Consider the following 23,601-nt stretch of genomic DNA (forward strand, 5'->3'; position numbering starts at 1 on the left):
CTGAACTCTGCTATGCAAGGAAGGCATTAGATTTTGGAGAACTCACTTCTTCATTTACAATTGTAACTGTCTTCTCATATGTGTCGGTGATCAAGTTCTTTGAAGATGGATCGTTGGCACTTTGACTATATCTACTTAGTGAGCCCTGTTTGGGCCAAATAAGTCTTGGAGCAGAGTGTGACAATAAAAGAGACAGCAATGTACTTCGTGTAAAGAAATAGCTTGTGACCAGGGTATGAGATGGCAGAGATAACTTTCCTGTAGTTTAGAAGTTCTTTAGATCCTGCTGATTTCATATAAAACATTTTCCACTTTAGCCAAACAGTGTTTGACATGGATATGCCTGAATAATAAACATAGTTTCGTAGATGGGGTCTGTGAATTAGTAACTTTTCTTCTTTTGATTGTTTTTGGAGTCATTTTATCATGAAAGAACAGAAAAGGGAGAGAAGCCAAAATTCAGAGCTGTTAATTTTATACTATTTGCTTGATTTTATACTATTTGCTTGATTTTTATACTATTCGATTTATACTATTTGCTTGATTTTTATGCTATTTGGTTTTATACTATTTGCTTGATTTTTTATACTATTTGATTTTATACTATTTGCTAGATTTTTTTATTTTTTAAAAAGGATGAGGAAAAATAGGAAAAAAGTGACTACTGGATAAAATAAAATTTGGATTTTATATTGGATTTTATGATTCATGACTGGGAATATGGGGGAATCAGTGGTGATCTATTATCTAAAATTACTTTTCTGTTGTCAATGTGCCATTCTTTAAAACTTCTCTGGGAAAAATTTTAGCTAAGCGAAAAAATAACAGAGTAAAATTTAGGATATTTGAATATGGAAACCACACTAAACCTCATCTTGGTCATCACATGCCCCATTTATTATTGTACTTAAATCTATCCTCTATAAACCATTGTTCACTTTCGGAAATTGTTTTAGGTTCTGCCTCATCTCCCATTCATAGTTTCACCTGGGTGGCAAGTGACCAGAAACTATAGTAACTGTGCAGCTTCATAGGTAATAATTAGTCACACACACATTGCTTGGAGGGTGAAGGAAAGGTCACTTTGAAAGTGTCTGCTGCTGCATTCATTTTTTTTTTTAGAGCCACTTTAAATCAATATGTTACTAAACCAGAATTCTGAACCTGATTGGTTTTAAAAATTCAGAACTCGTATCACCTCTATTGCTTATCTACAAAAAACTGGGCATCAGGAAAATGAGGATCTAGCCCTAGGTCTGCTGCTCACTAGATCTGAAGCCCTGGTTAAGCTCCCTTCTTCGGCAGGCCCCATGTATTCATCTGAAAATGGAAACTGGACAGAATATTCCATCTGGTATGATTCTAGGTAAAGCTTGCTCAGTGCAGATATGGGAAGATGGAACAACCGATTTGTAAAGAAAGAAACTTTAAATCAAGGTGTGGAAAGAAACCTAAAGGGGAAAATGTCACTTAGGCAAATGATACATGGATACAGTCCCTTCTTAGTTACTGTACCATCTTTTTGTTTTCCTGTCCATTTTTCCTTCTTTTTTTTCTGTCTCCTTTTCTTCCTTCTGCATTCTCTCCCTTTTTAATCCTGTCTTTCTTTCCATCTATCTCTCCTTTTGTATGTCTTCTCTTCATTTTCTTTTTAATGTTTCCTTCACTTGACTACTCTTATTTTCTTTAGGCAATACTTTGCCATCACATTCCCCCATGACCCTGGCATTTTTCATTCATTCATTCAACAAATGTTTGCTGAGCAGCTTCTATGTGTTAGATACTTTTCATCACTGGAGAAATAGAATGAACTCAGATAGCCAAGGTCTTCTGCTCATGTGGAGTTTACAGTCCAGTGTCAAGAAACGAGAAGCAAAGAAGTAAACAAAGAAGATCATTGCAGGAAGTGATAAGTGCTGAGAAGAAAATAAAATGGAGTAATAAGCAAAAGACAGTGGCCAGTCCAGAGGTGGCTGAGGGTGGCTTCTCTGAAGTGCTGGCATTTCAACTGAGCAATAACTGAGGGCTGAGACACACATGGGAAGGAAGAACAGGCTGTGGGAAGATCTCTAGGGCATTCAGGACAGAGAAAGAGCAGGTACAAAGGCTGGGGAAGAGGAAGAACAACAAGCTTCATGTTTAAAAGAAAGAAAAGTAACTGGTGCGGTTGAAGGATAATGTGTAAGGACATGTGTGGTGGGCGTGGCAGTCCACAAGCGGGGTAGGATGTTGAGCTCAGAATCATTATAGAGAAAAAACATTTTACTGTATGAGTATTTCAAAGAACATAAAGAATTTTAGCTTAAAATGATTCTATAAATTCACTTACAGTACTTAGAAAGTTGTTTATAGTTTCAGTAAGGAATAGAGTATGGAATAAACTATTGGATTTCATGTATTTTTGATAGGTGATGCTGGTTTAATTTGGCACTGTGCAGGGAATGCTTGTAACATATGCAGATTTTGTAAACTAAGGTAGTTAAAGTAGAACTGCTATATTTCTCTGTTGTCCCTCTGAGAGTTGAGCAGCACATCCATAGACACAGAGAGGAGCACCCCATTGCCACCAATTACTAGCGGAAGCAGTAAGGTATAGGGATAGATCCCACAGAGGAACTTTGGATGGTTTTCTGGAAGTTGTGTTTTAGAAAATACTCTTTCGTTTAGCTTTCATGATAGGCAGTTTTTCTTGTGTGGTTTTTTTTTTTTTTTTTTTTTTTAAATTTGGTAAAAAAAAAAAAAAAAAAAAAGGAAAAGCCTGCAAGTGATTACTGCATGTGTAATTTAGTGAACTCTACCTGTAATGGATGCCAGACAACCTTGATGGGAAATGAAAGTATAATCTAGACAGGCACACAGCAAGTATCATTCCAGGGAATCAAAGCAACTGGATGAAAACGTACACAGGCTCTGGATTGCTCCCGAGTGTCTCTGTCAAAATTTGGAAATATTTCCACAAAATAGGTGGGAGTCATTCAACAAATATTTTGTGAGCTTCTGTGTACCAAGCACAATTTTTAGCACTGGGTTACAGTCTCAATGAACTTTTATCATCAATGCAGAAAAAGCTCTATGTTCCCTATTCTTAATTTGTTTTCCATAAAAGTTTCAAATCTTTTATAGATTTTTAAAAATCTGGTTTCTTTCTTAAATTAAAAAAACCCTAGTAGATTGGGAGGCCAAGGCGGGCAGATCACGAGGTCAGGAGATGGAGACCATCCTGGCCAACATGGTGAAACCCCATTTCTACTAAAAATACAAAAATTAGCTAGGCGTGGTGGTGCGTGCCTGTAGTCCCAACTATTTGGGAGGCTGAGGCAGGAGAATCACTTGAACCCGGGAGGTGTAGGTTGCAGTGAGCCGAGATCGCACTACTATACTCCAGCCTGGTGGCAGAGCGAGGCTCAGTCTCAAAAAACAAAAACAAAAACATAAAACAACAAAAAACCCTACCAGATATCCAAGCAGGTAAGGTCATCCCATTTTTTTCCCCTGTTAAAAACAGAAACATGAAAACATTTTTTAAATCAAATCCAAACTGGACTAATGCTTTCAATCTAAGTCCTTGTTGATGGTTTATTTCCATGGTATACTACTTGCTTTCTATTTCTTCAAATTTCAAAGGACTTAAAATGGTCCATTTATTCATTAATATGTACTTTAGGTCAATATATGCTGCAGTGAAGTAATCAGGGTCTAAATACTTTAAGGAATTCTTGACTGGTTTATGTGATAGACTTATACTCCTTTCCCCCTCACTGAAGTTACTGTGGAAAAAAGAAGTGCAGTTTGTTTTTTCTAGTGTTTATTTGTTGACGTGTTAAAAAAAAAACTTTGAAATAATTTTGCAGGAACTCTTATATTTCATTGTATGAATATTTCGAAGTAGCTTTTCTGTTTATAGTTAGAGAGTAAACATGGGTGCATATTTGAGCATGCATGTGTGTATATTTGAACATAACAAGCATATTTTCCTGCTTATGGCTTATTCCCAATGCTAATTTATATCCAGAGCAGAAAAGAACAAATATTTGGATAGGATTGCTTCTTGTACACATATTTTCAGGTCTGTCTAATTAAGTAAGGTTTCAGACCTGTGTTAAAAATACTTGCATTAAGATTTTGGACGTGCAGTCGGATTTCAGTTTGACAGTGGTCTATGATCAAGGCAGAATCTTCAATGGTTAATCTTTGAGAATACAACTATGAACAGTCCTAGTTCTAATTGGACTTTTTCTATTTCCAGACTTTATAAAGCATCATCTTTTTTTTTTTCTTCTGAGATGGAGTCTCGCTCTGTCGCCCAGTCAGGAGTGCAGTGGTGTGATCTCTCCTCACCACAAGCTCCGCCCCCCAGATTCACACCATTCTCCTGCCTCAGCCTCCCAAGTAGCTGGGACTACAGGCGTGTGCCACCAAGCCTGGCTAGGTTTTTTTTTTTTTTTGTATTTTTAGTAGAGTTGGGGTTTCACTATGTTAGCCAGGATGGTCTCGATCTCCTGACCTTATGATCTGCCCACCTCAGCCTCCCAAAGTGCTGGGATTACAGGTGTGAGCCACCGTGCCCAGTCAAGCATCATCTTTTTATACTGTACTGTGGAACTTTAATCCCACTTTGTCCTTCTACATTTTGTTTTCTAAGTAATTTTATTCAGTGCCCGAAATCACAAAACTTAAACCTTAAAAAATAATACATTCTTCTGATCTCATTATATATGTTAACTTCGAGTACGTCTTAGTGGCATTTAAGGAAAGATCACAATTTAGAATCTGCTATTCTGACAATATTTTCTTTTCCCTTTCCTTGACTAGGAGCCTTGATTATAGTAGGAAGCTGAAAAATGTAAGTGTTTTAACTTCCAAACTTGTATCTTTGATGGTTCAAGTGTAAAATTTAGCTAAATTCAATGCTTCTCATATGCCTTGCCAGAAAAAGTCCTTAGAAAGAAGTATATGTGTATTTCATAGAATAATTAATGACCATGATAGAAATAAAAATAGTAAATTGTGTATGTGTTGGGCTGGGGTGGTGGTGGTTCTCTTTATTTAGATAAGTGCTCAATCCAGAAATAAACAAGTGAAAGCTTGTGCTCTGTTTATGCTCTGTTTATGATTCAGTTTCTTAAACACAAAACGATCAGGCTCAATACTAACATTAGCCCCTTTCCATTTGTAGGCACAGATAGGATTATTAAATTAAGCAGTTTGGCAAATTGTTGTAGGGTAAGATCTGCATAATATGAATAGTGTTGACTGCCATGAGTCTATACTCTGTGTATTTTGTCCTCCTTTTAATCTTTTGCATTTTTATTAGTACTTGCCAAAATGAACTTTTTGTAGATCTTATTTTCAAAAGGCAAGTATGTTAGTGCTGTTTTATTTTCAGTTTAGATTGAGGAATGAAAGAAGTTACATTCTGCCTCTAAAATTTTAAAATTGGCTGAAATCTCTTTTTAAAAAAATCTCACCAGGTGCTATCATATTTGATTGACATCTTTTTCCTCCTCTGTAAAACTAGAGGTATATGCCATTTTCATCATAAAATTTTAAACAAATCAGAAAACTTTTAACCTAAAACACAAGTCTTTTTTCCATTCCCCCACTATACCTTTTAAGATAGCCTCATACTCTCAGCACACATTAGTTATTTTATGGTCCTAGTTAATGTCCTGACATTTGAATCTCTGGAAATTTATTTGTAAGCAATCAGTTCAAAAAGATGTTCCGGAAGTTTTGAGGGGCTCATGAAGTAAAATTTTCCCACAGAGGTAGAAAATGGAATCACCTCTTAGCATCAATGCGCATAACCATATTTTGGGTCTGTCGCCAGCTGGATTCATGTAACTATATCATGTTGTCCAAAGCATTTTCTGGCCTACCAAGTAGAAGGAGGCACAATAAGTACTTCCCATCCTGGCTGAAGCAATAAGACAGAATGTGAAAAGAAAATACTCCTCTTAGCTTCTACATGGGCCTCAGTTCCCTGTAATTCAGTGTGAAGGAGCTCATCTTCAGCTGACTCTGCTGAGTTTCATGGGAAGTGAACGTGAGGAGGATTTGCTTTTGTGGACAGTTTCTTTGGAAATACAAAACAAAATTAACTTGGGACTGTAGCTTCAGACCATTGAATACTCATAGACATTCTTAAATATCCAAGGTGGTTTAATTGGTAGCAAGCCTGTCAAGGCTCAAAATTTCCCATCTCAGATTAATGGGAATCTAACTATACCCCCAGAGCTAGGTATCTGCAGATCACATTCTTCATGACACTGCTTTCTTTCTACTTTAATTAGATATATTATGTTGATCCTGTGCTTGGAAACACTAATTAACCTTTATCACTTGTTTGGGGTTTTTTTTTTTGCCATTGACCTTAGCAGAACCTCTGTGCCCACAAGTAGAAATTATGGGCCTTCAAAAGCACCTTTCTCAAAAGGAATTTGACAGTCTCTTTCATTGCTTCTCTGGATAAAGATTCCAAAGCATTTTTGAAAAATTTTGCTGCCTAATTGTGAAACTTTCACTACATAAAAATAATGTTGGTGGATTTATTTTTCCTTCTTGCTGACTTAGAGATCATTTCCTTACAACCTAACTTTTCCTAACATTGGAGTCGTTTTAACTACTGAACCATGTTTGTGTTGACTGACATGGCATTGGGTTCTTATTAAAGTGATTTTACATTTAATGAATACCTCATGGGTGGTGGTTTTTTAAAATCAGTGTAAATCAGCTCTTTCCTTCCTGCCTTCCTGTTAGTGATGCATTATTGACTCCTTAGTTTCAACGTCATTCTTGAGGGAAAAATCTGCTCTTGTGCGTTTTGTTCCACAGGTATTAGTTACCATTTACTGGCTGGGAAAAGCAGCGAATAGCTGCACATCCTACAGCGGAACGACACTGAACCTGAAGGAGTTTGAAGGATTGTTGACTCAGATGCGAAAGGTAACTTGGCTTTTCTTCTTTATCCCTGAGCAGTAGACAAGGTGGGAAAGCTACACATTTGCTTGTTTTTAAGATTACTGGAGTACTGGGTTGTGGAATGGTATGGGCCAAAGATAGGCACTCAAGGAAATGATCACTTGTCTTACCAATGACGTCTTTGCCTCACACATCTCACACCCACCTGCGCTTTCATACCCTTCACAGAACAGGAGTTCTGAGCTCCTTCCAACTTTTTAATTCCAAAAGAGCAAATTCAGTCTGACAGTATATGCCTTTGTATGCCAAGAAGCTCAGTGCTTGTTTTCTTGGGGAAATAATGCTTGAATTAAACAATGCAGTATTATGCAAAAATGAAGACTCGCTCTGCACTTTTGTCCTAAAGGACATTTTGCTTACCCACTGGGGCCTTGGTGTGGGTGAAGTAACAAGAGCCAAGCTCTTACCTTGGCATACACTCTGGACAAGCCGGGATACTTTAAATGCATTCTCCTCTAGCATGTGCATGTAATGGTCACTGTTTTTGAATGACATAGGAATTTGGAAAACATTTCATACATTGTTAAAAGCTTCATTTGTTTCTTTGAGTATAGAAAAGACTGACCTAAGGTAGGGATTTGTCAAGGAAACAGTTGGATGTTTCATGTGTACTTGCCTGAGGGTTTCATGTGAAGGTCCAGCAATATATGTAACTCATACAAATAGCTAGTACATAGTATTACCCAAGAGAGGCCCTGCCAACCCGCCTTAGTGAGCAGGTAAGGCTTATTTATAATCGACTGCCATGCACTTTTTCTATTTTTTTATTTTTTTGAGATGGAGTCTTGCTGTCACCCCGCCTGGAGTGCAGTGGCTCAATCTCAGCTCACTGCAACATCTGCCTCCCAGGTTCAAGATTCTCCTGCCTCAGCCTCCCAAGTAGCTGGGATTACAGGCAGCTCCCACTAAGCCTGGCTAATTTTTGTATTTTTTGTGGAGACAGGGTTTCACCATGTTGGTCAGGCTGGTGTTGAACTCCTGACCTCAGGTGATCCACCCACCTCGGCCTCCCAAAGTGCTGAGATTACAAGTGTGAGCCACCACACCTGGCCCCTCCAGGCATTTTGGATAAAGTCCACATTAGAGGACAAATAATTGAGGCCTTACTCGTCCTCATTTCTCTAGCATGCAAAATAAGTGAACTAGAAACATTCAGTTCCTTGCAATTTTTCTTTTAATATTGAAAGCAAGAATTGGTTCCAATTTTCTAAACATTTATTTTCCTTTCCTTAAATTAAAGCTAATGGTCCTGATAGTTCTTCACATTTGGCTAAGGCCAGTATGGCTCATGTATTTATAAATGGACAAAGCTTTCATATTGGTCATAACGCACATACACAAAGTATTTTAAGCTGAATTCCTTTAAAAATAAAATAAACACACATACACAATGAAGCACAACTCATTGCTTCTCAGTCTTACCTCTTATTTGTCCTTTATTTTCTCATCTAACATCCAGTCTGGATTTGAGAAGTCTAAATGTTTATTGTTTTTATATTAAATTTGGACTTGAATAATAATAGATGGGTCATCAAGCTCTGTCTCACAGTTCCCCTGCTAGATTCTGTTGGAATCTGATTTATTCTCATGATTGACATTTCTTACTACTAGTCCAGCTCCTGTAGAATCTGAGAAGCTATTGGTTTCTTCAGCTCTCCTAGCTTCTCTTTCTACAGTTAGTTTCTTTAACTGCTGTAAAATGACCTGTTGTTAACAGCTGTTACCGTTTATGTTGAATGTCGATAACATCACAGGACGTGATGGAGTAAGTAGTATCCCGGGATACATGACTCTTAGCAAAAATGGCCAGCCATGATACTGCTGTATCTCCATCTAGAGAGAAAATGACTTGAACTTCACTGATCTATCCAAGCACCTGGAAGTACTAGTTTTATAGGTAATATATATAATCTCATTTTGTCAGTTAGGATCGGGTTCAGCTGGGAAATGCAAAAGCCTCAAAACAACAGATAAAGTAAGATAACAATTTTATTTCTAATTCACTTAAACGAGACGTGGACATAAGCAGTCCAGGGCTGATGTGGGGTTCCATGTCTTTTCACCAACAGAAGGCCCAAGCTTCTTTGTCTTTTTGTACCGACATTCTCAACCCATGGCTCTTCCCCTGCTGATCCAAGATGCCTCTTCAGGCTTTAGCGATCGCATCCACATTCAGCCAAGAGAAAGGAGGAATGGCGGGGAGAAGATTCCATGCTCTCCCTTTAAACACATCTCTGGGAAATTACACACTACACACATACTTACATCTTACAGACTTGAACTTGGTCATGCACCCATACCTAGCTGCAAGCAAAGACTTGGGAAAAGTAGACTTTATTTCAGCTAAAAACTGTAGGCATTTTTATTAGGAGAGCAGATATTGAGGGACAGCTGTATTCTCTTCTGCACATATGCAGGCTGAATAAATTCTTTTCTTTCACAAAGGAGATTATCCACAAATTTTTATATTCATTTTTCTACTGGGTGAAATGTGCGTAAAAATGATACAATAGGGTGTAACTTGTTAAGTTCAGTAGTGAAGGTGACCCAGGTAGAGCCCTTGGCATAAAGTCTGGCATGTAGTAGGTATTCATAGATTGCTGCTATTGCTGTATTTTTTTAAAAAGGAACTCTGAAGTCATAGTGACAGTGGCCTTTCACTGAGACTGGATATGTCAGAAAAGTCCTTCCAAAGGAAGTGGCACTTCAGCTGAACAAAAAGGATTTACTACAAGAATATTAAGATTGAAGGGACACCCATGGGGACTAGGGTGACCCTAGAGATTTCGGGATCTTTCTCTCATCTCTTATCTCTCCTTAAACTCATTCTTTCTTCCTATAGGCAAACATTCCCTTATAACAGGGAGCGTGGCCGATATCATCCCCAGGACTACTTGCTTCTAGCTCCTTGCCCAGAAAAGCAAGGGAATTCTTTCCCCTGGCCCCAGGTGTAAAATTCCTAGTAATGTACCCTGACCCTGTGTGGGCCTTATTCCTGAAGCAGTCACTGTGATCAGGGGCAAGTGATACCATGACTGGCCCAGGCTATTCCTGTTTCAGGGGGTGAGGGGTATTACAGGAAGAAAGGGAAAAGGGGAGGGAGCATGGTGGGCAAGCAGATGCAAGATTTCTGCCTAAAAGAGCAACCATCTTAATTTCTAGTCCCTCAACCCACCTTATGTTTTTTTATGATACTTATCATCCAACTTTGTATTCATTTGTGTTTTTCTGCGTATTTTTTGTCTTCTCTACTGGAACTTAAGGCCCATGAGGACAGGGTATTTGTTGACTTTCTGGAATGTTTTGGAATAGAAGAGTGCCTGTCACACAGAAGATGCTCAGTAGATATTTGTGGAATGAACAGCTTCCACAACCAGGGAATGGTGGGTGGAGAGTGGCAGAGCAGGCTGGAAAAGTAGAACCCTAAAGCCCTCTAGATCAGGGTGAGCCACCTTACAAATCACAAAGGGAGCAGAAAAATGTTGAGCAGTAAAAGAGAGGCATCTGGAGTTTCTCAGAAACAGTTAAGTCATCCACCAATCCTCGCTGGTTCTTGTTATATCTGAGAAAGGGGGACAGGAAGAAGATGAGTAAAATAATCCCAAAATTTCATGATGCTAGTAGTTCTCACCCCTTCATTAATATACTTTGACTAGAATAACTCAGTAGCAGTTAGCACAAGGGACTGAGATTCTAGATGAAAAGCAGAAACAATGTTAATTAGAGCCCAAGAAAGGAGAATGTAGATATGCTAATCTCTGTTGGTTTATATCTTCCACTCGCCCTCAGAAGCTTCACTTTAAGTGACCAGAAAATGAGATATGGTGACTTGATGGGAACCAATAGAATTGCCCATCCAGCTGATATCCTTATTTTTATTTCTGGCTGAAGAGCCAGCCTGTCACTTCACCCTGAGCTTCCTAGGGATGAGCTTGGCCAAGGACAGCCATGGGTGGCCTGGTTTTCACTGCTTCAACTGGCCATGCCATTCAGCTCCCAGCTCTTGCACTTGGTCCAAGGTTTGATTCTTGGCGTTCTACACAGCCATGAATATAACAGCCTTTCTGTTTTTCCTTCCCATAACTAGCTGTGAGAAAGCAGCTAATGCTCCAAGAGGCATGTCGACGTTCTCCTTTCTTCTCCTGTGGTTTGTAGGGTGAGGGTGGGGAAGACATTTGAGCCTGTGGGGAGCCTTTCTGATATTATTTTCTTGAAAACCCAGTTGTATAATGGCTGCGCCAAGGAGTTTGTAGTTGTGTCATTTCCAGATGTGAGCAGCGGTCTGGCTCCCTGAGTGTCTGCCTTCCCTGATGGGAAATTAGGCTCAAGACATCTAGACATGGGATATAAACAAAGAAAGAGAGAGAGGAATATCAGGATGTGTGGAAAGTTGTGTCCTTAGCTACATTTGTAAGTGTTTTATGATTTGTATATATTGAAATTTACCTATTTGAGAGAATCAATTGTACTAATTCTAACTATAGCTAACACTTTCAGAGTACTTGTTCTGTAATAGGCATTTTTCTGACTACTTCCCATGTATGAACACATTTAACCCTCCCAGCAACTCTATGAGATAGGCGTTATTATTAGTCCCATTTTACAGATGAGAAAACTGAGGTCTGGAGAAATTAAATAACTTGCCTAAGGTCACACAGCTGGCAAGGGGTAGAGCCAATATTTAAACCCAGCCAGTCAGGATTCGGAGACCATTCTCTTAACCATTACCCTAAACTCCCTCTCTTTTGCACTAATCATGCTCCATATAATGTTTCAGTCAACAGTGGACAGCATATATACAGTGGTCCTAGAAAATTAAAATGCAGGTTGAGTATCCCTAATCTGAAATCTGAAATGCTCCAAAATACAAAACTTTTGAGCAAAGACATGACTCTGAAAGAAAGTGCTCACTGGAACATTTTTGGATTTTGAGTTTTCAGGTTTGGGATGATGCTGAACTGGTAAGTGTAATGCAAATATTTCCAAATCCAAAAAAAGTCAGAAATCCTGAACAGTTTTGGTCCCAAGCATTTGGATAATGGAGACTCAATCTGTAGCACTGTAGCACATTTTTACTGTATGTTTTCTATGTTTAGATATGTGTGGATGCGCAAATACCATTGTGTTGCAGTTACCTACAGTATTCAGTACAGTCACATGCTGTACAGCTTTGCAGCAGAGGAACAATGAGCTGTACATATAACCTAGGTGTGTAGTAGGATCGGCCATCTAGGTTTGTGTGAGTACACACTATGATGTTTGCACAACAGTGAAATCTCCTAATGACATATCCCTGTCATTCAGCAACACACAACTGTATTTATAGTTTTGTGATCTAGTCATAATAGCGTTTATCTGAGGAACATAATCCAGGTTAGCATCATCTACAGAATAAGGAGGTAGTAAGTGTCTAGTAGTAGAGAAGATGCTGATGCTGGAACTGTAACTGTATCGAAGATGATCAAATATTTTCAGGTATACCATTTGGGATTTGGAGACAGAGTTTTGGGTTGGAATCACAGCTTTGCCACTGACTATGTGATCTCAGTCAAGTTACTTAACCTCTCTGATTCTTATTTTTCTCTTCTGTAAAATAGGGATAATGCTAACCATGTTGTAGGATGAGTGGTTGTGAGGATTAAATAACATAACATGCAAAAAGCATCAAGTATAGCCACAGACACAAAATAAGTGATCAATAAAAGTGACCTTTGTTTTTTAGCCATTTGGCCTATTCTCAGTAGGTAAATAATCCAAGATGATTACTTGCGTTTCCAAAGAAATTAAATATGAAACCATATCCAATTTGGGTCTATAATTTTCAGTGAGTCATGAGTTCTTCCTTTTCCAGCTAGTCAGGCCTGGCTTTTGTTCAAGTTCTGGTTAACTTTTGACCTAAGAGTAAGCTACCTTAATTTCCGTAACTGGAATTTCTGCCTTCCTCTGGAAGGTCATGCTGGCTCTACTCACCCAGGCCATTTGACAACCTATTCTTCAGGGCATCAATCAGTCCTCAGTCTGGAGGCTCCAGGGTGCTCCTCTCAGTCCTGCCCTTGTCCTTTTGCCCACTCCCTTCTCTTGATGCAAAGCTGTGTGTGTCTTGTAAATTACAGCCACTCTGTCCCCCACAAAGGGCCTCCTGCTGCGGAGTATGTCAGAGGCTCTGGATATAATTGATAGAAGCAGCCAGCAAAGGCACTTCCTGCAAAGGCATTGGCTCCCGTGGGCATCCTAGACAGTTTAGACGAGTTTCCAAAACTGCTAACATGAAGAATATTTATTTTTCCTTTCTATTGGGAATGCGGAGGGGACTTTCGCGAGCATCCCAGGAAATCTACAGTGTGGCATTCCAGCCTTTGTGGATGAGAACATGCCTCTCTGCCAGTGTTATCCACAGTCCTAATTTTAAGCGACAGTCTGGACGATATTAAATTGAGGTTTATCTTTGAGTGACCAGAGTTATTTTTGTTTTAGTCAGCCTGGACTATTGTAATTAATGCTAAGACACTGGCGGGAACAAGGCTTTTATTATAATATGAGGGTGAGGATGGCTTTGACTGACCTTTCTTCTGCTGGAGTTTCAGTGTTTTAGTATGTGCTGCTTGTGCTGGAAAGAATTTATAATCACAGGCTGTCAAAGACAGCCATTGTTCTCCCTGCTCTGAACATGTGGGTCAGCCACAAGTGCTTTCAGCTCCCCCAGCGCCAAGAGCTGGCCGAGAGCGAGAGCATGCCTGGATTCTTCTGAGGCATCAGGAAAAGCGTTTTGCATATTTTTCATTGCTTTTTTTTTTTTTTTTTTTTAACTTTTTGCCTCAGAAAGACAGCTCCCTTTCAGAGCAGGAATTTCCCTTCAAGGTAGCAGGAGATGAATGCGTGCTGCTCAAAGATTTTACACAACTGATTCTGCAGCAAAGACAAATGCTGCCTGTATTTGCCAGATAGCATAAACAGGAGCAAAAGTTGTACAGCTAAACCAGGGGCTCATCCCCAGGACAGACATGCAGTTATGGATTCCGAAAGACAAGTCAAGGTTAAGGTTTTGGTTTTTTGTTTTTGTTTTGGACTATCATTGTACTGTTGTGAATCCAAACTTTGTGATCCTTTCTTCTCATTCTTTCTCTACTTTTTTTTTTTTTTTAAACCTAGGGAATATGAGTTATTTGGGGATTTTAAAAAAAAATGTTGTGCATGATTTTCTGATTGGGAAAGTTGCAGCGAAGGAGGCTCGAGGAACAGAGTGATGACTTTTCGATGATGATTGATCCTGTAACTGGTTGCCACAACCTTTCCATTCTGATGTGATATGCAGGGGTTTTTTTTGGAGACCACTGGAGACCCATCTTCCTGATAGTGTAGACTAGAATTATGTCTGTAACCCTTTCATTTTCTTTTTGAACAGGAGACTGATGACATTGAGAGTCCTAAACGCAGTATCCGAGACAGTGGCTACATTGACTGCTGGGATTCCGAGCGCAGCGACTCCCTCTCTCCTCCTCGCCACGGCAGAGATGATTCCTTCGACAGCCTGGATTCCTTTGGCTCCCGCTCTCGGCAGACGCCTTCACCAGATGTAGTCCTCAGGGGAAGCAGCGATGGTAGGTTGGAGTCTTAATAAACTGTCCATCTTGGAATTAAACATTTGCAGGGGCTGCACTGCGGCTGGCAGAGGGATGGGCACTGGGAAAGCAGGCTCCATATTCACCTTGCTGGAACTTAGTAATTCTCTAAACTGGCAGAAAAAAAGAAGTCTTTGAATGTTGTTTTTCATGGTCCTTAGAATTTTGGTTGGCTTTGCCAAGAGTTTATTTGAGCACTGCCTCAGTGAGCATATCTTCTATTGGAAAATGTGTTACCTCATTCCTCCGTTGGTCTCAGTGAATCAAGACACTGTGCAGACCATTAGCTCATAAAGTGTGTTGGAGGTTTATATACTCTGGGCATGAGGAAGGGAAATGTTTGAGTGAGTACCACACTATATAAGTGAAAATGGATCAACTTCCAGTAAACTGGAAATGAACTGCACACACTTTGGAAAGTTCTGAAGCCTGGGATTGTGCAACTTTAATTGGCATGGTTTTTGGCAATCTGTTTGATGCTTATGATACCTGACTGGTATAGCTAGCACGATGCAGGTGGCCGTTAATGTATAGTGCACAACCCAGGCTGCCTGCTTGTTCTGAAGCTGGGATTGATTTAAACCCTGTGGGTTTTATATGACTTGGAAGAAATGATCATTTTTCTTTACAAAAATGTGTAATCATGTAACTTGATATAAACATAATGCCTATTTTTCAGAAGCTGTTTGTCTTACTTATCTTGTACCTTTGTACTTTTAGAAGGAAAGATGGTTTGGTTCTACATATTCTGCATATAGAAACTTGCAGGAAATCATGAGGGCTGGTGGGAAATTTTTAAATTGTTTCCTTTTTTAATGTATTGCTTGGTTGATGCTACTATATCTAGCTAATATATCTTAAGCCTACTCTGAGATCAGAATTATATTTTGTAGCTAAAAGATCCCTTCCAGCTATAAAATTCTGTTACGAAAATACTTGACTATTTAATGTGTCCAGGATCTAAGTTAATTCCTTGGTACACAGTATCTCATTTAGTCCTCAGCTGAGATTTTAGAGATACTCACTCAGCATCTCAGTCAACACTTCCACAGAGCTGTGAGACACTACTTATTCTTACTTCACTGATGAGCCTTTGAGAAGTTAAGTAATCATCTCAACATTTACAAATTACAAAAAAATCACTGTCAGAAAGAAGCATAACAATGTTAGCTTTAAGAAGTGTGAATGCAAAATCTATGCTCTTAAGCTTAATTTACCCACACTTCTTTCTCTTTGCCTAATAGATGTTTTATTCTGGAATGACTGCAACTAATGCTTTTGTTTAGGACTTAAACTTTCCAGCAAATAGTTTAACCTCGGGGCCACATAGTATGTGACTCCTAAAGAATTCCAGGATGCATTGTGAACCTCTGGCAAAGCATTTCTAAAATGTTATATGTCATCTTAAGTGCCCCCCACACTATTAGAAGTTAAATACCAAATTCACGATCTAAGTGAGCTTTAACATAACCAAAGAGTAGATTTACTTTTCTGAAACATACCTTAACCAAACAAACGATTTCATCCATATTATTTTGATTAGTTGTTTTAAGTTATTGCATTTTCTTTATCCTGTTTTTTTCTTAACTGGTAAGGTAGATCATTTATCATTACCGGCTTTGGGGTGTTCAAAGTTTAAACGAATCACATCTTGAAGGGTGATCACTAATAATATACTAATATGTGTGAAGTACAATTTAGTTTACAGCAATTAAAATTGAGAAGCTAGAGTGTTTTTATGAATGTTTTCTCCATCCAAAAAACATGAAATTAGAGCTTTACAAAACACCATCCATGAAAGAGCTTCTTATACACAGATTTTACTAATCAACCCAATACCTTAAGGCTTATGTTCTTGTAAACTAATCAAGACCTAATGAGATTCTTAAAGAAAAACAACGCATTTATTAATCTGCTATTTAAAATGTAGTATAATTTTAGCCAAATAGATGTTGGGTTTCATAAGAGTTTATCGTATGTTTTTAAATGATGCTAATTAAGAAGATTGCTGGTCCTAATAAACACTTCCAAATTTGAAAAAAACTTGTTTTTTTAAATCTTGAGAATTTATTTCCTAGGACTCACAATCAATTGGGGAATATCTTACCATGAAATTCTTCAACTCTATGTTGGGCCAATATAGACATCTTTCATTTTATTATTATCCATTCCCATTAATCCATTCAATAAAGATAATCAAGGGCCATACTCATGAGAGGCATCATGATTCTGTGGTTTGGACACAGAGCTACCTGGTAGGATGCTGTAGATCCCAGGGTTGATTCAACAAATCTGTCTTGCTAGACAGGTGCCCAATTTCTCCCCCAGCATTAATAGCATCTCTTCTGAGTCCACTTAATGGGCTTCATTGAAGAGGAAATAACAAAACCCTCTACCCAGATGTTTTCAAAATTAAGAACATATTTTGTAAATATGATGCATTAGGTTAAATAAACAGTCTAATGTTTCATATCAAAGATGTGCTGAGGAAGGGAAACAAGTAATGAGAGAAATCAAAGTGCTAGAGGAAGATTAAAAAGCGAAGGGTTGGGGGTGTGTATGGCAAAGATACGTTTAAAAAAAAAAAAAAAAAAAAAACCTCCAGTAACTGAGAGAGAAGTGTAGACTCATGGAAAGGAAGAATCAGACTTGGATTAAAAAAAAAAAAAATCACTGGCTGGGCGCAGTGGCTCATGCCTGTAATCCCAGCACTTCAGGAGGCCAAGGTGAGCGGATCACCTGAGGTCAGGAGTTCAAGACCAGCCTGGCCAACATGGTGAAACTCTATCTCTACTAAAAACACAAAAAGTTAGCTGTGCATGGTGGTGGCCGCCTGTAATTCCAGCTACTCAGGAGGCTGAGACAGGAGAATCACTTGAACCTGGGAGGTAGAGGTTGCAGTGAGCCAAGATCACACCATTATGCTCCAGCCTGGATAACAAGAGTGAAACTCAAAACTCCGTCTCAAAAAAAAAAAAAACCAACATCATCATCTCATGCTAGATTACATTCTCCTAACTCTGGAAATAAATGGAGAAGCCACCTTAGTAAATTTCCATGTTCACAGGGAGAAGTGAAGTCAAAACTTTTGAGGTATCAGCCTTAGATAAGAAGACGCTTGACATTTCCCAAGGGTATACTGGGCCGGCCACCTCCTAGGTGCTTTATGTCATCTCATTTAATTCTTGTGACAACATGTGATTACTTGTATTATCACCTCCATGTATCCCATGAGGACCCTGAAGTATGGAAGATTTAAGTGTCCCAGGGTCACACAGCTAGTAGGTGGTAGAGCTGAAATTTCAGACCCTGGCCTCTAAATCCATAAACCTATACTTCTTTCAACTGAGCTACCCTGTCCTGGAGCATTTGCAAGGCTAACATTTCTTGAAGTGTCTTAGACATTCACCAAAGAATAATTGGGGGAAAAAATTATTTGCTTATGTTGTTAGACAACATATTTGGAGACTTTCACTCAGTATATTATAGATAATATAAATAGGTATCTGTATCTATATATGTGTGTGTATAGATACTATACACAAATAGGATTCATAGATTATAGGATTTTAGAATTGAGGGACCTGAGATAACTCTAATCCATCACTAAGCTTTCATAGTTGATTGAAGAATCATTTGCTTTATTTGTTCAACAAAGTGCAGCACTTCTTGTAGTCAGTACACTTTTATCAGAGGACATTTTCCCAAGACAGGTGTGTCACAGAGGAAAGAACTTTGGAAGTCAAGAGAACAGAAAGTAGAGTTTCACAACTGTCACTAATCAGCCCTGCAGCAGAGGTTCCTAAGGTATCCCTGAGCCTCTGTTCCCACCTTTATAAAATGGGGATAGTATCAAATGGGGGAACAAATTCAAAAGTTTAGCAAGGTAAGGTAGTCTTAGTGTTTGTTTGTAAAGCAATTCACAGGGAGCTCTAAACATTTCATTATGATACTGAGACAGATATTCTTGTTTAAAGACCGGGTGGAAAGGAGCTAAATTATGAGTCAAATACTGTACTAATAAGTAGTGAAATGGTCAAAACTTCAGAAGGAGGACTGAAAGCATGTGGCATGAATAATTCATAAACTGAATATTTCATCTGCAACAATGAACAACTTGTTTATGGTCAATGCCTTTAACTTTTACAGTCTTTTAAAAGCCATTATATCATTTAACCTCCAGGGCAAATCATTTTATTCCTGTTTTACAGAAAAGGACAGTCAAGTGTGTTAGAGACAACCCTAGGAGCCCCAGCTCATTTCTAACAGATCCAGAACTATTATGACCTAAAGAGTAGCCAGCATTTGTTAAGCACTTAGTCTGCCCCAAGCACTGTACCAATAGTTTTATATGTATCTGGTTCTTCCAACAGCTATGAAGCAGGTATATTATTATCCTTGTTTTATAAATTGGGAAACTGAGGCTTAAAATGCTGGTGTAACATATGTAAAGTCTCATGGCTAATGAGCAGCAGAACTCAAAAGGAAGTGGCCCTGACTTAACACCAACCTTCTCTGCCAGGCTGCCACATCTCCTGGCTCTTAGTTTAAGGCTCTTTTCTTAAGGGTAAATAGGTATATATTTTATTTGTTACCAACATAGTTGAATAATCTTGTAATGCTCTCATTGATTAATTGTTTTCAACCAGCATTGAAACAGTGGCTACTTATATGGTAGTGTTTGTTGGAATGATGGCTTCATTCTAATAGATCCTAGAAATCTAATAAGATGAGACTCAGGAAACAAGAACACCATATAATTATTGGGGCTTTTGTCCAACAAGTGGCCGATGTTGGGAATGTTGAATTCCTTTGTGTTGTCTAAAACACTCTAAGCCAAACCAACTCATTTGTTCATCAGATAATCTAAGGATGCCCACTGTGTACAAAGGCAATGGCATAATAACTACAAAAACTATAAAGCCCTTATTCTCAAAGTACAAGGTAGAAAGTGTAATGTGCCAGAAGACAAGACAAGATCATGGGGTCATAGGGTTCACAGGAAGAACAGATTGCCTCCAGCTGTGGGAACCAGGAAGAGCTCCCATGCAGAGGAACAACTTGAGCCATTTCCTGGAAGCCAAACCCTTGGTATAATCCAAATTGATCACTTTTCTGAGTTTCTGTTGTTCTTCTACATTTGTGCTTCTTGATTATAACTTAAGTTCTCTAGGTATGTTATGGGTTGGTTAAAGATGCCTCAAAGACAAAAGGCTTCATAATTTTTATTTGCTGGAGTATCTAGCATAGTGTAAGACATGCAGCAGGGGCTCCGTGAAAACTTAATTGGTTAATTTCTGTTTTCTTCTTTTGAGAATAGCAGAATCTCAGGAGGCATATAATCCTATTGCAGATGTGTTGCTAATTGTAATTCTCAGATACAGTTAGGCTTATGTCTGTATTTTTTAATTTTGCCCTTGTCAGGTTTTTTCCCTGTTTTTTTTCCTTCTTTTCCTACAGTGGAGTAATCTACATGGATCCTTTAGATTTGTTAAGTGAATGATTTAAGAAGGAATCCTCAGAACCCACACATTGAACCACATCCCTAATGCGTGCTTAACATTGGGAACTTTCTGCTAGCCTAACACACTTTCTCAGCACCCATCCTGTTTTCCCCAGGGAGAGGAAGTGACTCTGAATCCGACTTGCCTCATCGGAAGCTGCCAGATGTGAAGAAGGATGACATGTCTGCACGGCGGACTTCCCATGGTGAGCCGAAATCAGTAGTGCCTTTTAACCAGTACCTCCCGAACAAAAGCAATCAGACGGCCTACGTCCCCGCGCCTCTGAGAAAGAAGAAAGCAGAGCGCGAGGAATACCGCAAGAGCTGGAGTACCGCTACCTCCCCTCTGGGTGGGGAGAGGCCCTTCAGGTAAGGCCTGAGCGCCGCTGCCCTCTTCCTGACTTGGGCATTAGTGGTTTGGGAACTGCAGCTCCTGGAATCAGGTTAAATCACCAATCAGAACTTTGATGGAAAATTACAGATGGAAGTGGGTGGGACAGATCTTTGGAGACAGCTTGTCAGGAGAAAATAGAAACTTCGTGAATGCGCCTAGAACCGTGCCTGGCACACAGTAGGTACTCAGCAACTGCTTGTCTAAATAAGCAGATTTCTGAAACCAATTCTGTTGATAGGACATTGAGAGCAAATCTGTTATCCGTGGCCTTCTGCAGAGACTGCTTGACTCCCAATCCTGTCAGATTAGGCATAGAAAGATTCCTATCTTTATACAAAAAGATATTTTAAAAATCTAGGCTTAAATTAATCTGATATAAGCTCAAATATGTGATACATGGAATATGGTTCACAATCACATATAGAAATAGTCATAATAAATGGATTTCTCATCTCTTTAGAGAAACAGTGTTTTTCTTAATCTCTGATTATGCTTTTGTATTTATTTATTTATTCATTTATACAGCAAGTATTTATTGAGCATCTACTATATGATAGGCATTGGGGACCCAATAACAAATAAGGCAGAGTCCCTGCCTTCAAGAATCTTACAATAAAATAAACTTGTCTAATAGTCCATCTGTACTATTATTTTCCATTGAATAAAGATTTTACTACAATTTTTAATTTGCTGAACAAACTAATGAATTTTACGTTTCCAGCAGAAAAGGTTTTTGCCTCTCATTATCAAGTCTGGGATAACTCTCAGTGTTGTGGGTATGATGCATTGTATAAATTAAATGGTTGCCTTGAATTTTCTTCACATTATCACATTATATTGTCTGCTATGACTTCCTTTTCTAAAGGGAAAGTAATGTCAGAATAGCAGGGAGATGACATGGGGTCTGCTCCCAGCCCAGTCTGTTAGTTTGGTAAACCATATTATCCAACTCACTAGCTTTCCTGAAACGATAGAGGAAGAGGGGAGTGAAGTGGGGTCTGCTGGTGAAGACGACCCAGCTGGCCAAATGAATCCTGGTTGGAAGCCTTCCAATGGTGGGTGTGAATTACCCGACGGCAGTGGTAAGGAGCACCCTTCTTCAGACGGGGCTGTGGTGGCCCCAGCTCCCAAGTCTGAAGAAAAAGATGCTGTTGAGATCCAAAAGCGCAAAAGGCTAGAGCAAGCTGGAATCAAGGTCATGCCAGCAGCACAGCGCTTTGCCAGGTCAGCTCTGGGCTGAAGGCTGGCCTGACTGGCTTTCTGCATGCCTGGGGGTTTGGAATCTGTCTAGAGAGTTGGAGTTTTCATCTTATTTTTCCACTTCCTGCTTTTCCTATTGCATCTCTGTTCCCTCCTCTGAGCACATAGACCATAGTCTTTGCCTTCAGGCATGTCTCTGCTAAGTACCTCCTGGGTATTTTAAATGAATGTGAAGAGTGAGCTCCTCACTGCTGGGTGCAGACCTTGTCTTCGTCATGTATTTGTGGTCAGGCATGTGTAGGCTGCAGGATTTACCTAGCAATAACATTGTATTTTTCTATTGTTTGTGGCTTGTTAATTTTCACGCTACTCCTAAATGGCTCATATCTTACTTTACACATCACTAGAAAAATAGTCTGTTTCTTTGAAATGGGGAACACTCTCTTTAGAGAGTGGCTGCCTTACAAAAATCCACTTACTTTCCTTGTCCCAAGAGAGTACTAAGTAGAATTGGGTTTATTTGACTCCTTAGTTTCTAAAGCATGTTGATTCAAAAACAAAGAATGGAGTAATTACTTCTCTTTAATTTTAACAAAGGTACTAGTATCCAGTCCTGATAGCTTCATATTACATGTGAGATGGAGACCTTCAGCAATCAGAGCCAAGGAAAACTATAGTTCTACACTCTTCTGTAATGTTTTGAGAAGCTGGTTAATTTTTCTTATAAAATAACCGCAATGATCCTAACAAATAATAATGCAGCCAAAATGTATTTTACAAATCGACATTCATAATAATTTGACAGTTGAAATTCCTTTGCCACTTGCTGTTTAATTCTTTTTTTTTTTTTTTTGAGATAGAGTCTCACTCTGTCACCCAAACTGGAGTGCAGTGGTGCGATCTTGGCTCACTGCAACCTCTGCTTCCAGGTTCAAGCAATTCTCCTGCCTCAGCCTCCCAAGTAGCTGGGATTACAAGCGTGTACCACCACGTCTGGCTAATTCTTGGATTTTTAGTAGAGACGGGGTTTCACCATGTTGGCCAGGCTGGTCTAAGAGGTGGCTGATATACCCATCTTCCAGAAGTGCGAGCTGAGGATCATTGATAGTGACTTGCAAAGCTGGTCACTACCAACCTGGTGACCAGATTCGGATGCTCTGACCACAGCATCACATCTTCCTCTCACACATTTTCCGTTTCTCTGTACAACTCCACATGTGGTTTTTTATGTGGTCCAGGTCTTAATTAAAATATCCAGTGTTGAGTTACATAAATTTAATTCTAGAGTACCTTTGTATTAAAAAAAAAAAAAAAAAAAACTAAGGATATACTTCCTCCTTGTGTGTGGTATATTACAGATAATCATGCATATTCTAAACATGTATGTGCTTCTGGAATATTCTAACATAAAATTGTGCTTATGTTACAAAAAGCTCTCTGAGTTTATTAAATAATGAAGGGTAATATAATAAAATCTTTTTTAAAAATCCAGATTTTTTAAAGTTTTGATACAGAGACCTTATCAGACAAATTTTTTTTCTGCATCCCTTGAGCATCCCATATCCCATGTACCAGAGACCGGACTAGATGCTGAGAAGACAAAAATAATAATAGTGAGGGGAATAATATCTCCTCACTAGGTACCATTGTTCAGACCTCTCCCACTTCTGCCTTTAAGGACATAGTAGTAGTAATAAGTGATACAGATAAGAATATGAACTTACGTGAAATTTTAACCTTCCTGTCTCTGACACACATTTTTCGTTTATATCACATGTGTAAAGTCTTTAAGCTAGTGTTTACCAAGGATACCATCATCCTTAGAGTATCTAAAATAGCAGGGGGAGAAGAGGGGGAGCTGCGTTAAACTAATTCAGCACACTCGGGAATAATGGTCACGTAGA

At 39.0% G+C, this 23,601-nt stretch overlaps 1 protein-coding gene across 8 annotated transcripts in view; it reads left to right on the plus strand.

The window, feature by feature from the left end:
* Window positions 1-23,601, plus strand: part of LIMCH1 (LIM and calponin homology domains 1) — a 359,644-nt gene that overhangs the window by 258,815 nt on the left and 77,228 nt on the right. For 3 of the 8 annotated variants that reach the window (XM_011987982.1, XM_011987980.1, XM_011987984.1), the window contains exons 1-3: window positions 13,628-14,014; window positions 14,384-14,579; window positions 20,220-20,472. In XM_011987982.1, coding sequence (XP_011843372.1) covers window positions 13,991-14,014; window positions 14,384-14,579; window positions 20,220-20,472 — 473 coding nt within the window. In that variant the 5' untranslated portion in view covers window positions 13,628-13,990. Of the gene's footprint in view, window positions 1-4,812; window positions 4,844-6,834; window positions 6,946-13,257; window positions 13,523-13,627; window positions 14,015-14,383; window positions 14,580-20,219; window positions 20,473-21,454; window positions 21,722-23,601 lie in introns of those variants that run through there. The other 5 variants (XM_011987981.1, XM_011987985.1, XM_011987979.1 and 2 more) reach the window with 4 other exon arrangements.

Source organism: Mandrillus leucophaeus, unplaced genomic scaffold, assembly GCF_000951045.1.
Source record: "Mandrillus leucophaeus isolate KB7577 unplaced genomic scaffold, Mleu.le_1.0 Scaffold320, whole genome shotgun sequence".
In the NCBI taxonomy this organism is placed as follows: domain Eukaryota; kingdom Metazoa; phylum Chordata; class Mammalia; order Primates; family Cercopithecidae; genus Mandrillus; species Mandrillus leucophaeus.